Source organism: Colletes gigas, unplaced genomic scaffold, assembly GCF_013123115.1.
Source record: "Colletes gigas isolate AHSC1104 unplaced genomic scaffold, ASM1312311v1 Colletes_gigas_Sc00083, whole genome shotgun sequence".
Taxonomy (NCBI): domain Eukaryota; kingdom Metazoa; phylum Arthropoda; class Insecta; order Hymenoptera; family Colletidae; genus Colletes; species Colletes gigas.
In genome coordinates, this window is record NW_025106711.1 from 39286 (window position 1) to 57098 (window position 17813).

At 38.1% G+C, this 17813-nt stretch overlaps 3 protein-coding genes across 3 annotated transcripts; all 3 read right to left on the reverse strand.

Moving 5' to 3' along the window:
• Positions 1-320: 320 nt before the first annotated feature.
• On the reverse strand, positions 321-2435 carry LOC122403881. Its single transcript, XM_043407678.1, has one exon. It carries the CDS (start codon positions 2199-2201, stop codon positions 459-461), a length of 1743 nt encoding a protein of 580 aa, XP_043263613.1. The 5' UTR covers positions 2202-2435; the 3' UTR covers positions 321-458.
• A 610-nt stretch (positions 2436-3045) lies between these two features.
• LOC122403884 lies at positions 3046-4383 on the reverse strand. Its single transcript, XM_043407679.1, has one exon. It carries the CDS (start codon positions 4381-4383, stop codon positions 3046-3048), a length of 1338 nt encoding a protein of 445 aa, XP_043263614.1.
• Positions 4384-12799: 8416 nt separating this feature from the next.
• Positions 12800-14363, reverse strand: LOC122403885. Its single transcript, XM_043407680.1, has 2 exons — positions 13743-14363; positions 12800-13519 (listed from the first exon to the last, which is right to left on the reverse strand). The coding sequence occupies exons 1-2, from the start codon at positions 14361-14363 to the stop codon at positions 12800-12802; spliced, it is 1341 nt and encodes a 446-aa protein (XP_043263615.1).
• Between the last annotated feature and the right edge of the window lie 3450 nt (positions 14364-17813).

A 17813-nucleotide genomic window follows, 5' to 3' on the forward strand; every position in this document is an offset into this window, starting at 1 on the left:
GAAAAAAAATGTTATGTATTTTTGTATCCTTGAATACGATGGTGTGCGGGAAAGACCTGCAATTAGCAACCAATGTTGTGGACGTTGTATACATCTAAAAAAAATAAACCAAACATATTCTTAATTTATATGGGTGTTGTGATGGTTGGTACCAGATACGGGCAGGAAAAATACTTCTTTACAAAATGGCGGTATGCTAAACTGTAATATCGATTTTTCCTATGTTTTTGTCTCTTCTACAAGTTAAAAGAAAACACAACAAAAATATTTTGGCTCAATTGTGCTACCAACGTCAAAAAACAGTCTACTGAAGGTGTATACTAAATTTGAGCTCAATCGGCCAATTGGTTTCTGAGATATCGTGGTTGCCAATTTGTAAAACATCGTTTTGAGAAAACCACGTTTAAAGTTTTCGTACTGTTTGATGAGGTTTGAATGAAATTATTGATTCTTACTAATTAATCAGCCAACCCGGATCCATAAATGGCTCCTTCCTCTGTCTCGTGAAATTGATTTTTGTCAGACAGTGCTTCTCTTCTAGCAGTCCTAGCTTTTTTTGAAGCGGCTGACGCTCGTCTTTCGGAACGGTCAATTCTATTTTGGTCGCGTAACATTGCATATGTCTTTGCTTGCTGTCCGATTTTGACACCCATCGTGTCTAATATTTTTAATATGCTTGAAAACCCTTCGTTAAAAATGCAGGCAGCCAAAAAAGTGGCGATTTCAACCGTAGCGGTTCCAGAGTGAATATGTTTAGGAGCAAAAGTCCAAATCAATGAATTTAGAGATTCATTATTATTTTGCGTCTCCGCTCCTAAGCACCGCTCTAACAAATCCTGTGATGAAAGATTTTCATATACAGGTTTTATAGCTTTTAAAACTTCATCACAAAGAGGTGGTTTATCATGACTAAATTCCTCGAGCGATCCAGCAGTCTCTGCGTTACGCCACTTACACCAGCTTGAAGGTCCCGGAGGGCAATATGTGTGCTGAGGATTTTCGTCACTCGAAGCGTAATGATAGAATGTTGACCATACAGCCTTCTTCATTTCTTCGATCGAGTGACAATGTCTTCTAATAGCCAAACCATAGTAAATTGTCAAATCACCGATAACCTTGTCAGTCAATTTTCCTTTGCCTTTCCCACCTATGCCTTTACTCTGCTTTTTCACGCTGCGTAATCTTGCCCCCATTCTTTTTGCAACATGCCCAATACACTCTTTTTTTTCTACAATTGTATCTTCGCCGTAAGGGCACGCGTCTACAATTGCTTTATATGTTTTGCAATCTCCATCGCCGATGTATCGAGTATATTTTACACCATATTTTTCCACCGATCGAAAAAACATTTCTACTGCCGCGTCGACTTCCATCTTACCCGCACTGCCATGGTGGTTATTACTACATTTTTCTTTGTGATTTTCAAACCAAATATCGAATTCCTCAGTAGCCATTTTGCTTTTCGATAAGGCACAAGCTTGGCAAAAGCTTGATTTGATCACAGCATCTAGCACTTTCTTGCTGTATTTACCGATTAAAGTAGTCACACCAAATCGTGAACTAAAACCTCTTTTTTTCCAAGTCCCATCCCCTGACACTGTTAGATTCGATGATGAAGATTCTGTTTCAAGAGTCATTTCTTTCTCCTCATCCATGGCTCTTTGCAGCACGCAATTGTACACAGCTGCAGACGCGGAATGAAACTTTTTCATCACAGAAGAATAACACGATGTTGAAAGTCCAAGTCCGATATCCATTATCCCGCAAAATAAATTCACTCCTTCTCTGCCAATTCCTAACAATCGCATTGCCACTATAATCAGACGATTGACTTCAAATGCTTTATCGATAAACGGAGAAGAGTTTATATACTGGAAACCGCACGTACATTGCAATTTGATTTTGAAACCTAACCTGCGAGAGCTGGTTTTAGTAAAATGAACTTCGTTTTTACAGGTCTTGCAAATAACAGAAGCACTGATTGCAGCAAAAACAGTGTAAAAATTTAATATACAATAACCATGTTGTATATCAAGCGGAATTTCCATGTCACCAGTTCTTCGCAACTTTGCTGCTGTTGCACTTATTAAATTTTCACTCATTTTCTCAGCATACTGATTGCCCCTAAATTTTCTTTTTTTGGTCACTGAACTCCGACACGCGCAAGAAATATTTGTTTTCGTACCTTTCCTACTACTCATTTTGCTCCTAGTTTCGCTAGTTTTGGGTTTACTAATTCAATACAGTACAATGTTATGTTCGAGCAGATCCGAACAGGTCTATCGTTATAATGTATTGAAATAATAAGCTGCGCGCTCGTTTGTTACCGCGCTTCGCATTGTTACCACGATTTGTTACCTAGCCAACAAGTCATAGTAACAAATGTAGACTATATTTTGTTTTTGCTTACCATCACTTGTTATTTGGTTCGCTATATTGTCCGCTAATTGATGAATTTTATATCCAATATAATATCGGATAATAATAAGTAACAAATGTAAGTAACGCAGTTATAGAGACGCACGGTTCCTTCTCAGTAGGAGCGCGCAGCTGCATCTTGGCCGCGCTCCCAGACTGAACTTATAATTTCTATAACTCAGCTGATTTTATGAGTATCGTTATACGGTTTTAACAGGCGTAATTAGAAAGGTTTGCAGTATAATAAAATTCGAAAAACTCAAAATCAATTTTTTCAAATTTCTGCACGACAATACTGCCTTAAAGCTTTTGTACATGCACTAAATAAGGACTATGTACTGTCCGCCGAAGATATGATGGCTAGGCACGCCGGTTGGCCGTAGCGTCGTAGCGACGCCCGTCCTCACACGTATTATCGCTATTGGCTGGAGCGCTCACTACTACAATTCCATCACGCGACGAAGGACGCGAACGAAACGTACCGAGATAGAGTAGGATAGAACAAGAGTTAGTGACATTGGCGTAACCGCGCGCTCAGAATACTAACCATGAATAGAACAAAAATCTTTCCTTACATTTTACAGTATCATTATCATTTTGTAAAAATTATAAAAATGGTATTCTACCTTACACATCTTCGGAGGAGCTGCTGTTGTCTTCGCTGTCTTCGGAATTATCCAAAATTTGTGATAGTACCTCATCCATGGCATCCTCCAACAAATTGTCTTTTTCCCAATACTTCTTTTCCAAATCTTCTGTGTGGCGACAAAAATTTTCCCACTCACTGACACTTGTCCGATTTACCGCTTCTTCCGCAAGCGCTAGCAATTCATCCACTGCTAAAGTTGACGGATTTCTTTCGCGAATTCTCCGTTTTATTAGTGCCCAGGCCAACTCAATCGGATTTAAATCGCACATGTACGGTGGTAACCGCAGCACGATGTGTCCATGGCATTTCAGCACTTCATCCGCTTTAAATATTTTTTCTGGACCTTTATGTTGTTCTATCAAGTGCACTAATTCATATTTCTTCATGTCTTCGGAATACGGTACGTTATTCCGAAGAAGCCAGTCCATCATATCACTCTTCCTTGCATACTTCGATGGTGGCCTATTCAATTGAATAGAGTGATATGGGGCATTGTCCATCACAATAACACTATTCGGTGCGATATTCGGCAAAAGTTTTTCAGTCATCCACTTTTCAAAATTAATGGCATTCATTTGACCATGATAGTCGCCACTTGTGCTGTTCGCTTTGAACATCAACAGTGCATTGTTGACGAATCCACTCTTCCCACCAGCATGGACAATTATATATCGGTGAGAAGAACTCATATTTTTCACAATACCAAGTGTTTCTTCGCTCTGCCAGCACTTTCCAAAAGACAAGGTATTATCAGCCCATGTCTCATCAATATAAATAATATTTCTGTTTGCCTTTCTATACTGATTAATTGCCTTTAAATATTTCCCTCTCCAGGCAACAATGTTTGGCTTTTCAATTAATATCTTTCTGATATTAACACTTTTTTTCCACGTGTATCCCATGCTCTTTAATAACTGGCGTAACGTGTCCAATTCCCATGGGAAAACAATTTTTTCCCTTATCGCGGCTAACAATTTCGGAGCACTCGGCACAATTTTTTTCTCCACGTAAAACTCGTGGATAATATTTCTAATCACTTTTTTTTCTTCCTCCGTGCAATGACATTTCCCGATACTTCTCGGCCGTTTCTTCCCTGGCGATGACAACCTTCCTTGTTCAGACGTTGAACTTTCCTTCCGAATTCTGGTGATCGTTCTGATCGACAAACCAGTGTATTCGGCAACACGTGCATTTGCCTGCTGTATTGGGTGCAGAAGTTCACCCTTTGACGCTTCCTCGTCACATTTTGCCGCTATCTTTTTCACCATGGTCCTCGCTTCACTGCGAACTGTTTGTCCTTTCTTGTGCGATTCCATTATTTAACACTAAACTAACACTAACTGTAACACTAAATTTACCACTGAACTTTAACACTGAAATGTAAAATTTAAATACTAAATGTATCACTAAACTTTAGCACTGAAATGTAAAATTCAAATACTAAATGTATCACTAAACTTTAGCACTGAAATGTAAAATTTAAATACTAAATGTATCACTAAACTTTAATACTACACTAACTAAAATTAATATTAATATCTTATGAAATATATAAAATAATATAAAATATTATATCTTATACTAAATCAGAAATCTCTGAAGAGACTTTGTAAAATTTGATTGCTTTTGAGTTAAGGGAAATCACTTGTTGCTCGCTAGATGTTTGCAACAAGAATGACTCCTTCTTTTTTTCAGTGCTTCACGAAGCTTAAAAGTGGGTGTGCTTTGTTCTATCTTACAGTATTTTAAATATGATTGGTCGTTGGGTGGTTCTAAGTAAAATGGCAAAAGAACAAAAAGAACTTTGAAGTATCATAAACCTTCCTCGACATAATTTTCTTTGTCACTCCTTTACCGCCCCCAAGTCGAGATTCCGTATTGAAAGTTCGCTCAGTGTTTCCTTTACCGAATAGTGATGATTTTTATTGAAAACTATAAAAATTATCTACATGTTTATACACAATTTATGAATTGATCGGCAAAATAATAAATCTGTTGGTGCACTAATAATATTATTTTTCTAAGATTATTAAAAATTAAAGAACTTTTGCAATGTGTTGAATGCACTTTTTAAAATAAAATTTTACGAAATTATACGAAATTGAATTATAAGGAATTATATTAAAGGGTATAGCCGAATTTATCTCCCCTGGGAAAAATTTTAATGCGGGATTCTAGAGGCCAAAATAAGACGAAAATCAAGAATACCAATTTGTTGATGGAGCCTTTGTTAAAAAGTTATTAACGTTTAAAATTCCACCCGTACTGAATTTTTTTCTCGAAAATGCGCAAGATTTCGGGAGTATGTCTATTCACCAAAAATGGTTGTGATTGACCCCCGCAATCGAAAATAATTTTTCCAGAACGATTTGAAATTTTTGAATTTAATTGTTAATAATTTTTTAACGAGCCTCCATCAACAAATTGGTATTCTTGATTTTCGTCTTATTTTGGTCTCTAGAATCCCGCATTAAAATTTTCCACAGGGGTGGCCGAACACCCTGTATCTCTCGCAGATATTGAGATCCTACTACTATGTAGCGTGACGTCAGAGCGGGCCTCTATGGTGGGAATAGGGCGGCGCGTAGACCTTCTCTCCTTGCCCTTGCCCCGTTTAGTTTGTAGGTGCCTAGCCAACTCGTTTTCGGCGGACAGTACTTCCATCGAGAAAAACAATGGGTACAAAACTTTTATTGGGTTGTTCGGAAAGTCATTTCGTTTTTTTTGGGGAACATGAAAGACAGTTTTCGTATAATGAATAAATATTTTATTAAATTATATATTGGCCATTCTGGTCCAACACCTTTTGCCATCTTTCTGGCAGTAACATAATTCCCCTCTCATAAAAGTTTTGGTCCTTGCTGGCAAAAAACTGGTTCAGGTGGTTTTTGACATCTTCATTTGAGGTAAAGGTTTTGCCATCCAAAAAATTTTGCAGGGACCGGAACAAATAGTAGTCGGAAGGCGCCAGATCTGGAGAATATGGTGGATGTTGCAGTACGTCCCATTCAAGCTGTAAAAGTTTTTGGCGAGTGACCAAACTTGTGTGAGGTCTCGCATTATCCTGGTGGAACACTACACCCTTCCTGTTGATTAATTCGGGCCTCTTCTCTTTAAGTGAATCATTCAATTTGTCCAGCTGATGACAATAGACTTCTGAATTAATCGTTGTATTGTCCGGCAAAAGCTCAAAAAAAACGATTCCTTTGACATCCCACCAAACGGAGAGCATCACCTTTTTTTGGTGAATGTTGGCTTTTGACACGCTTTGAGCCGGTTCATCTTTTCTGCTCCATGACCTCTTGCGTTTAACATTGTTGTATACAACCCATTTTTCGTCCCCAGTAATAATCCGCTTCAAAAATGGATCATTTTCTTGACGTTTGAGGAGCGAATCACACGCGTCAACGCGACGACACAAATTTCGCTCCGTAAGGACATGGGGCACCCACACATCGAGCTTCGAGGTTAAGTCCATGCCTTTCAAATGGCCATAAACAGTTGAATTCGACAAATTTAACCTCTCACCGATCTCTCGTGTGGTTATTCGCCGATTTGCATCAACTAATGCCTTTATCGCATCTTTGTCAGCTTCGACCGGCCTTCCAGACCGTGGTGCATCTTCGACATCAAAATTGCCGGATCGAAATTTTGCAAACCAGTTCTGGCACTGGCGTACTGTTAACACGCCTTCTCCATACACATCCGTCAATTTTTTTCTCGCTTGGACAGCATTTTTACCTTTTCTGAAGTAAAAAAGTAAAATATGACGAAAATGCTGCTTATTGCTCTCCATATTTAAAAGGGCACCAACCAAAAACTACTGTGTAGAATTAATAGAACTTTTTCACACACAAGCCTTGCAATATCAGCTCTCAAGACATATAATGGTTATGCGGCTTAAGTGTGAAGTTGGTTTCGAAAAAACGTAATTAAGTCCTCTGACGGGAAAAAACGAAATGACTTTCCGAACAACCCAATAAATGTACAATATGAACAATTATGTAGTTCCATTAAACAAAATGTGCAGCAAAATGCTGTACTTTTAATTGATGGTTGGAAGAATTCAGCAGCAAACTCAAAAAATGTTGTAGCCATGTTACGGCTAACAACTGGAAGAAACTTGTTTTTGGAATCTTGGACTTTCAACCAAATCCGAGAAACTGGAAAGGCTTTAAGTGAAGTAGTTAATCAATGTGTTGAAATTGCATATAATCAATACAACATTAACATTTATGCTGTTGTAACAGACAATGCTTCAAATATGATCAATATCAAGAGAAGAGTGGATTTGTGGCATGTTACTTGTAACAGTCACAGTGGCAACCTGTTATTTAAATCTTTAATTGATACTAGTTTTGATGATAAAGTAAATAACATTATAAAAGATTTTCGGTCTCCTAATTTAGAAAGTAAATTAATAAGTAGAGGTGGTAAAAAAATGATATTGTCAGGAGAGACTCGATGGTGTAGCAAAAGAAATGCATACAGAAGGTGCTTGGAAAATATTTGTATCATGCGTGATATTATTAAATATAATGAAGGACAAGATGCAGAAAACAAATATAAATTTAAAGATGGGGTTGTTGAAAGCTTATTTGAAAAATCATTTGAATTAAAATTAACTGATTACATAATAGTCTTTGACCCAATATGTACTTTAATAAATGCATGTCAAGAAATAAATTGTAACATAGCTGTTGCCACAGAAATGTGGTTAGAATTGCAAATTCCAACACATGCTGAAGATTTTGAGGTCATTTTACAAGAACGATTAACAAAAGTTATAAATCCCTACGGATTAGCTGCAAATTTTTTGCATCAAACATATAGAGGAAGTAGATTTGTTCAAAATCAATATTACATAAACATGATGAATAACTTCTTCAAAAATAATTTAAATGAAAATGGTTTGCAGCAACTAGAAAAATATAAAAATGAAACTGGTATGTTTAGAAAAATTTCACAAAAGAGATACAAATCTCCGAATGTTTTTTGGAGAACTGCAAAACCATTTTATGAAGATTTAAGTTCATTAGCAGAGAAATTATTGAATATTCCTGCATCCACAGCAGAACTTGAGAGACTTTTTTCTCAATGGACACTAGTACACTGTACTAAAAGAAATCGATTGAAACCTGAGATATCAGCAAAATTAATAGCATTATACTACTTTTTAAGTAGTAAATAGGTTCATCTTATGTATTTCTCCTGTATTTTCTCTACTTTTTCTGCAATTTGGTTTCTATAAATTATTATTATGACCAATTGTAGCCATTTAGTTTAATTATGTATAGTTAGATTCGATTGTTTTGATTTACTACTAGAATTGGCTTCCGGGTTGGAGCCGCGTTCAGAAGACGAGAAAGTCCGACGTTTCACCAGCATTGCAGCTAGCTTCATCAGGGAATCAAATAATCTCTGATACTCTGGATACCACTATGGCCGCGAAAGCCTAAAAAATGTTTTGATTTAGTTCGATTTGTTTGTTAATTTCACCGTCAAGCGTTAGAAGATAAGAGCGGAATTCTTTACGTATGTATGTATCCTAGATTGTAACTGCTATTGGAATTGGTGATTTGATTCGTTTCCGTCTTCCTTCCCGATCTGCTTCACGACCAGAGAGAAATATATTAAGGTTGAAACGTTGTGCTGTTGTTTTTCTTTTCTCCTCTACGCCGAGCCAGCGTATATAATAATCTGGCCGGGATCCGTCTATTACAATAGGTATTAGGTAAAGGGCCTGGCGGGATATGCATATGAAAAATGCCCCCAAACGGATTAGTTTGATTTTTGGCTAGATATTACTTCTAGATATGTATATAACTTTCCTTAATTTTGAGCCCGAAATATGCATTAATTTTTAAGTTATTTAACGATAAAGAATTTTACAAAATATTTTTTAATTGAAAAAACTATCTGTTCAAAAATTCTGAAAAAAATATATGTTGTACATACATCTGCCGCCCATCTAAAAAAAAATTGTTTTCTTTAATTTGTTTATTGCAAATGTTATAAAAAAGGTAATATTTATTTTAATCATTTTTTTAAGTGCTTTATCGTTTTGGTACCACAAACATATTTTGTACATATATGTATTAGACATTTCTGTGTAAGATATATTTTTTTCAAGTCGATTGTTGTAGTAGAAGGTATTCAAATATACTAAAAATGGGTGTAGCACGCGGAGCGCAAGGAGGCTGCCATAGTCGCGCGGCGCGGCGTAACTCAAACTCGATCGCTACACTAGCAATTAATGAAGATATTAAGCAGAATAATAATTGTACGAATGGTAGTAAGAAGCAGTAGCACACGTAGTAAAATTAATTGTTGCAAGCAATAATTTTATTATTTATTAGTACAAAATACTTAATCGTCAATATCACTATTTTCATTTATTATTGGATGTATTTCATTTTTAGTAAATAAATTCGTCAAAATTTCAGCTGGTTTGAGAATTTTTGATAAATATCTGCCATGAGCTAAATAATAAATTAATGCAGCTACATGCGAACAGCAACCAACTGTTCTTTTGCCACTTGCACATTCGCAAGCATATCGTGTCACTCCTGAATGTCCTATAGTATTTGGCAAATATTCTATATAACAGCGATATGTTTTTTTGTTTATATGTCGAGATTTTACAGATAATTTAAAAATATTACTTCTTTCTTTGACATATTTTGCAGTAATTGAACCATCCGCGTTCAATATTTCTGCCAAATACGAGATAGCTTGGGAGAATTGGTATGAGCCTGTGAATAAAATATGTAAATCATTTTCCATCATTTCCGGAAAATCGAAAATATCTGAAGTAGATATATCGCTAAATATTAATTTTTTTCTGCTCCATCCGTGCTTTTCTATTTCTTCCGACAATGAGTTTTCTTGATTCTTTTTTTCTTTCATTTGGGCAATAATATCCAATCGTCCCGCATCGGAGTTTAAACGTTTGCCATAACGATTTTGTAAAAATGATGCAATTTTACAATAAATCCCAATTTTAGGTAACATTTTATTGTCTAATTTTCTGTCCAGAAGGCGATATTTTTGTTTAAGTATTCCATGGATGGCTTCAACCACCCATCGTAGTTTTGTTACAAATCGTGAATCATTTGATTCAATAGTTGACAACTGAGGTCGTTTCCCTTTTAAAGCTGGCATTAGTACACCATAACCTTGTTCAGTTAACATATTTTTAACGTCTCTGAAACCACGGTCGAGTATAAAAATATCCCCCTTTTTCATTAAATTACATAATCCATTTGATTCGGTCATTATTTCTTTCATTATTGACGCATCATTTTGAGTAGCGTAATATGGGCCTAGAATGTCTACAATATAACCATCTGTTGTACATATGGTAAATGGTTTACACAGAGGCACTTTTTTTTGTCCAGAAAATGACTTTCGTTGATACTCGTTATTAGAACTTTTTTGGTGTCGTATGTAAGTGCCATCACAAATTAATAGTAATTTGTTATCAATGTCGTACAACGATTTAGCTACATTACTAGTGTGATTATTAATTAGATATTCCCTAGTCGCAGATTTTAAACCAAACTTTAAGGGAAGAACATCTTTATCAAACGCATTCATGACTGCATTTGAATAATCTGAAACTAATTGTTTATGTTCTAACTGAAAAATAGAAGCAATTGTTTCATTTGCGTTACCACTTCGTAATTTAAATAAAAAAATAATAATAGCCTGTGTAACATTTCGAGATGCTGAATTCTTCATTGATATTAACATTGTCTTCAATTCTATAATATTCTCCCACGTTAAGCCAGTAAATATGAATAATTGTTCTTCTGGCATATTAAAATCACCAATTTTGTCAAACAATGTTGAATCACAAGTAATTGCTAAACTATTTAATAATTGTTGTAATTCTACAGGCTCAATGGAACTAAAATGTGAATAAATGGATATATGTTTCAATTCGTCATTATACAATTTATTTTTAATTAAATGTTTTCGACAACATCGATTCCCTTTAGGAACATAGATTTTTATCTTAATATATATTTGTAATCTTGCTTCAAACGGAATAACATGAATATTTTTTGTATCATTACAAATAAAACAATATTTGTGTGTTGCAACAGTTCTTTTTATGGGGACTTCAATCTTTATAACGTCATCTTTAGCTGATTCCATAAGTGAAATATTAAAATCTGGATCATCAAATGAAGATGAGACTGAGCTTTCCACAATCACATCATTTTCATTATTATTATCACAAGCACTGTCGGTTTTCTTATTTTTATATGCTTTTATTCGGCAATTGTTGCATAAAACATCATGTAACACAATTTGAGATTTTAGATATTGCGTCAAGAATTCCGCCATTTTTTGGGATGTCACGATCGTTTTGCGCGGCGATACTTTGATGACATATTTATTGCAGGAAGCACATTTCTCAGCGTTTGACATATTTCTAACAAGATATAACAAGATTATATATAACTAATAAAAATAAACGTACAGCTCAATAGCATCTACTACGTATCAAATAGCTTTCACTTTTGTTTGGGCAAACAAATGCAAGAATGGAAGGCTGTTGTCTATTGTTTAATGTACGATATCCGCAGCCAGTGTTGGCGTAATGCGCATACGATCATAGCGCAACTTGAGATTCATAACATTGCATATTATTATTCTGCTTAATATCATAATTAATTGCTATGTAGCGATCGAGTCTGAGTTACGCCGCGCCGCGCGACTATGCAGCCTCCTTGCGCTCCGCGTGCTACACCCATTTTTAGTATATTTGAATACATTCTACTACAACAATCGACTTGAAAAAAATATATGTTACACAGAAATGTCTAATACATATATGTACAAAATATGTTTGTGGTACCAAAACGATAAAGCACTTAAAAAAATGATTAAAATAAATATTACCTTTTTTATAACATTTGCAATAAACAAATTAAAGAAAACAATTTTTTTTTAGATGGGCGGCAGATGTATGTACAACATATATTTTTTTCAGAATTTTTGGACAGGTAGTTTTTCAATTAAAAAATATTTTGTAAAATTCTTTATCGTTAAATAACTTAAAAATTAATGCATATTTCGGGTTCAAAATTAAGGAAAGTTATATACATATCTAGAAGTAATATCTAGCTAAAAATCAAACTAATCTGTTCGGGGGCATTTTTCATATGCATATCCCGCCAGGCCCTTTATATAAGGTAGTGTGCAGGTTTATATATTAAGTATGTAAGGATATAACAATGCTCTTCTATTCAGATAACAGTATTTTATTCTATAATGTAGACAATTGGAGAGGTGGTAGGAACTTTGGTACTCACAATTCAGGTTAAAATGTTCTTTATTTTATATCAGGGTACAGACCGACAAATCAACGGAGATCTGAATAACACAAAACTGACTGACACTGACGATCTCTGATTCTGACTCTGACCCTCTGGCGATCGGGGCCCGGGCTTATATATCCCCAGATCCGATCGTCTTTTGGCTCTTTCGTACCGGGTGCAAAACTTCCCGGCGCGTGTCGTGGAACCTTCTCGATCGTTCGACGATGTTCCACGGACACGTGCAGCCGATCGATTTTTGCACCCGGTCCGAACTGGCGGCCCACGGCCCGCGGCCCACGGCCTCCTTTGACGGTCTACAAAGTAACAAATCTAACGGTCTACAGTTCGGCCATCCTGACCTGTTAGCCGTCTCGGCTAACCCGATCGCAAAAGGCCAATGTCATGTCGCGATATACGGTTTCATATTGTCCGGTGATAAAACGCCGCTGTAAGGCCTTTGGCTTATTTGGAATCCGTCAATATCCCCAATTACATATCGGTCGCAATCTAAAACTTTCTTTACCTCGTATGGCCCCTTAAACTTAGGCAATAGTTTTTTGTTTACGCCCGCTGACGTATCGACATTTTTAATCATGACGTAGTCTCCTACGTTGTACACAAATGCCTCCTTATGTTTCCTATTATAATAATTTTCATTGATTGTTTGTATTTTCCGAATGGCTTCCGCTGCCTTCCCGCGGATTTCCTCTAAGGCCCTATTTTCGCTTGAGGCCGTCCGTATCAAAAGCCGCAGGTAGTCGTGTGGCTTTCCTGCCTGCTCAACGCCAAACAATAATCGACTAGGCGTGTCTTTCGTCGCTCGGCAAACTGTGTTGTTTATCGCAAATTCGACCTGTTCAAGCACACGGTCCCATTTATTTGGGGTTTCGCTCAACTTTGCTATCATCGGAGTTATTACACGATTGAACCGCTCTATTTGCCCATTTGCCCGAGGTGTACCAACCGCAATCAAAATATGGCCAATGCCCTCGGTCTCTAAAAAGTCTTTAAAACCGCTTGATGTGAACGCGGTTCCGCGATCGGTAATTACTCGTTCCGGTCTGCTGTAGGCCCGGAAATATTCCCTTAAAAACCTGATTACCTCTTGGGAACCGGTTGACTTACATGGGTATAGTTTAATGAATTTTGTAAACCCGTCAACTATAGCCAGTATATGTATGTTTGTAACCCCTCCCTGTCTTCTCTAGTGGCCCTAAATGGTCCAGATGGATGGTGTGAAATGGCACGCTTTCTTTAGGTAGGCTATGCAGATGTCCCGTCTGTTTACCATCCGATGGCGAAAATTCAATACATCGCAAACAATTACAAATATACTCCTTAACCTTTTCCCGCAGGTTCGGAAACCAATACAATTTCCCGAGATTACTAACAACTTTGTCTTGCCCTACGTGCCCGAGATCGTCGTGACACGTACGAATCACGTTATCTTCCATCGATCGCGGTACGTAAAATAGCAGCTTCTTTGTCCTATCTTTCCGGTACACGAGTCCGTCGCGAAGTTCGAATTGCTTTAACTCCCCCTTTTCCAACTGGTCTCGAATTTTTCCTATCTCGGGATCTTTATTTTGACACACCGACAGTGTTTGCTCGAAGGTATTGCCCTCAATTACTAGCACGCTGTGACAACGGCTGAGCGCATCTACGTGATTCATTCTTTTCCCCGGTCTATGGTGAATTTCGTAGTCGAAATCCTGCAGGTACAAAGCCCAACGAGAAATTCTTGGATTCACGTTCTGCTTACCTAGTGTTAAACGGAAGCTATCGCAATCGGTAATAATTCGGAACCGTATTCCGCTCAGGTAGACTTTAAAACGTTTTAGCGCGTTCACTACCGCGAGGCACTCCAGCTCGAAGCTATGGTACTTCGCTTCCGTCGGTGTTGTCCGTTGGCTATAATACGCGATCGGTTTAAAATATCCGTCTCCCTGCTTCTGGAGCAACATTGCGCCAAATCCCGATGCGCTAGCGTCACAATGAAGTTCCGTTTCGGCGGTCGGGGAGTAAATAGAGAGAATTGGCTTACTTGCTAATTGCCTTTTCAGGGTCTCGAAGGCCTCGTTTTCTTTTTCCCCGAATATGAACTTAGCCCCTTGCTTAACCCCTTGGGTACGGATTTATTTGAGAAAATATTTGCATGTGGAACGGATATAATTTTTGGTTGCTTGGAGTAGTATGTAAAAGCAGTACATTTTACGTAAGAATTTATTTATTTCTAAAATATTGGTGACATATGTAGTATTAAGATGCCTTCAAGTAATTAGAATTGCAAAACAAAAATTAATTAATAACAACAAAATAAAACTAAATGAAATAAATTCAAGCTATAACAAAAAACCAATTACTAATAATTATGCAGAGTGTGATATTTTTCAAAGCAAGTAGGTAAATGCAGTGCTACTTTGCATTGTTTGCACTGCCACGTAGTCTCTTTCCTAATATTATGCTTATAACAAACACGGCACCTTTTTCCAGGGTGTTGCTTGGACTTAGTTGACGGAATGTTCTCAGGAAAGTGCGCCCAATTTTTCGCTGCCAAACGAAATGGTGTATCGCTACTTGACGGACGTCCACGACGTTTATAATTTGGCAATGACAATTGCTCCAGCAATTCTTCGGCAATAGCTAAACGAAAGGAAGTAATGCCTGCCTTGGTTGTGCAGTTGATTTTAGAATATAAAACATGAGCATTATAAAAGGCCATATCTATTAGATAAAAAAACATTTTCTTATAACCCTTTACACATTTTCTCATAACTGGGAAGCACGCTAGCAATTGGTCTTGTTTATCAACGCCTCCCATACCTTTATTATACTCAAGCACAGATGCCGGTTTTATAATATTTTCGCTATCGCCAACTTTATTTTTTCTCCTTTTGCCTGTGTTTATCAAATCAGCATTTGAATGTTTCGTGCTAAGTATGTGAACGTCTTTTTTATCTCTTATCTTTTTTATTTAGACACGTCATCCGCTCCTAGGGAAAACAAGTGAATGACGTCTCTCAGACGTCAAATGTACCCAGGAGTTTAATTTTTGGTTTGACGTCTTAGACACGTCATCCGCTCCTAGGGGAAAAAAGTGAATGACGTGTCTCAGACGTCAAATGTACCCAAAGGGTTAACCAAATTGTATAAAGGCTTCGCAATAAGCGAGAATCCTGGTATGAAACGACGGAAGTAGCTAGCGAGGGATACAAAACGGAGCGCATCCTTCGCGTTGCGCGGTATCGGATAATTGATAACAGACTCAATATTGCTGTCGTTCGGTCGAATCCCTTGAACGTCCACTCGGTATCCTAAATAATCGATTTCTGTCTGCGCGAAAGTACATTTATTCAATTTAAAAACTAATCGGTTTTTCCCGGCAATTTGGAAGACTTCCCGTAAAATTTGCAAATGTTCGTCAAGAGTTTCGGTGGCAATCAAAAAGTCGTCGAAATAGACTAGCACCTTCCCTGTTCTGATTAGATCCGAATACAGCTTCTTAATGAACCGTGCAAAAACTTTCGGCGCATTGGTTAACCCAAAGGGACAATACAAGAATTCATATTGTCCGAGAGGCGTTACAAAAGATGTGGATTCGACCGATTCTTCCGCCATGCGAACATTATAGTAGCCGTCTTTCAAGTCAAGTGTGGTATAGTAGCGTTTACCCTTCAATCGATCAATGTTATCGTCAATTAATTGGCTGGGGAAATTATCTTTAATCGTGATTTTATTTAGTTCGCGGTAGTCCACGCAGAGTCGAGTTTCGCCGCTCTTTTTCCTGACTAAAACAATCGGACTGCTATACGGAGATTCGCTCGGCCGTATTATATTCCGTTTCAACAAATCGTCTAAAATAATTTGCACTTTCTCCTTATCCGCGTACGAAAGTCGTCGCGGTCTAAAACTAATTGGCTGTGCGTGTTTCAGGACAATTTTCATTTCGAAATCGACGTGTTCCGTACTCGAATTCATCGTTTTTATGTAATCTACCGCGTATGAGTCCTTAATGTCTTCAACAATCGCGGGGTCAATTTCGGGATTAATAGCCAATTTCTCGGAAGTGGTAAACGGTTCATTAATACAATCGATATTCATAATTTGTGTTGTGGCTACGTCTACTTCTTTTAGCGATTTACTTCTCCGAGATACTACGAGCCCGTCCTCGAAAGACAATTTCACCAATGGGTGGGAGGAAAAATCCCGACCGAGTACTGCCATAAACGACATTGTATCTTCCGGAACTACGTAAAATGTTAATTCAATAGGGATTCCCTCTACGTCGACTTCGCAATTAAAAAGGCCTGAAATTTCCATTCGCGAGCCGTTGATTCCCGCAAATTCCTGAATGTTATTCGGCAACGGAGTCCGCGCTTCTACCGGGACAAAACTATTTTTAATAAAACTAATCGGCGATCCGGAATCTAACATGGCGCTTAATACATACTTACAATAGTGATTGTTCTTATCAATTACGCTATAACTCAGCTGGAGGAGGTACGGCGCTGGAAGGGTTGGTTGAACCATGTTTGTTGAAGTGGTCGCGCTCGGTTCCCTCCGTGCGCTGCTTCCTTCTCGCAGATTCGGCATTCGTCGCGGGCAATTCCCGAGTTGATGGGCCGTCGACCCGCACCCAAAACAGGATCCGGACTCTCTTTGTTTCGGTTTTGGGCATCTCGGGGAAATATGTCCGGGTTCCCCACAGTTGAAACACCGCACTGGTTTCCTCTGCGCCTCCGGCTTCTGCCTCTCCCTCGGGTCGCTGTGCCACTTGTTGATAACTTGTTTCCGTTCACCGGGAACAATCTTCTTTGGTTCGACTGTAATGTTCTCGAACGCCTCCAATAAATCTGCCGTGGTTCGGAACCGTAATATTCGGGCCTGGTCCCGAAGCCGCAAGTCGGTGATCCCGTCGATGAGGTAATCAATTAATTCATCGTTCGGGATCGGTACTCGATTCCCCAAAATCACCTTATCGTGGTGGTAATCCGAGAAGCGCTCGCCTGCGGTCCACACCCTGGTTTCGAACTCTTTGCGCGCCGCTAACTTATTCGGACGATGATCGAACATGGACTTCATCTCCTGCAACAGCGTCTCGATGTCCATTACGAGATGTTCCGCTCTTGAGTGAAACCAACTGGCGGCGCGTCCCTTCAATCTCGAGCTAACCAAAATTCGTGTGGCCTTGTCGTCTAGCTCATACGTGTTTCGCAAAAGTCGTACCTGCTGCTCCCACTTCCAATACGTGCCGTCGTGGCCATCAAATTCACCCAATAAATCGCTGATGGCACGTACACTCATATTTCTGGACGAAGCACCCTGACTGCTACCCATTGACAATCCTGGGCTGTCCATCAATCGATTACTCAATCCAGCTTGTTCACGGCGCAGGAGCTCAACTTCCCGCTGCA

Excerpts from the sequence above, each read along its gene's own strand:
- LOC122403881 (XM_043407678.1), bottom strand. The coding sequence starts at position 2,201 with ATGAGTAGTAGGAAAGGTACGAAAACAAATATTTCTTGCGCGTGTCGG.
- LOC122403884 (XM_043407679.1), bottom strand. The coding sequence starts at position 4,383 with ATGGAATCGCACAAGAAAGGACAAACAGTTCGCAGTGAAGCGAGGACC.
- LOC122403885 (XM_043407680.1), bottom strand. The coding sequence starts at position 14,363 with ATGTTGCTCCAGAAGCAGGGAGACGGATATTTTAAACCGATCGCGTAT. Across the intron at positions 13,520-13,742 it reads TTCCGAACCTGCGGGAAAAG|TCAACCGGTTCCCAAGAGGT; the intron begins GTTAAGGAGTAT and ends TACCCATGTAAG.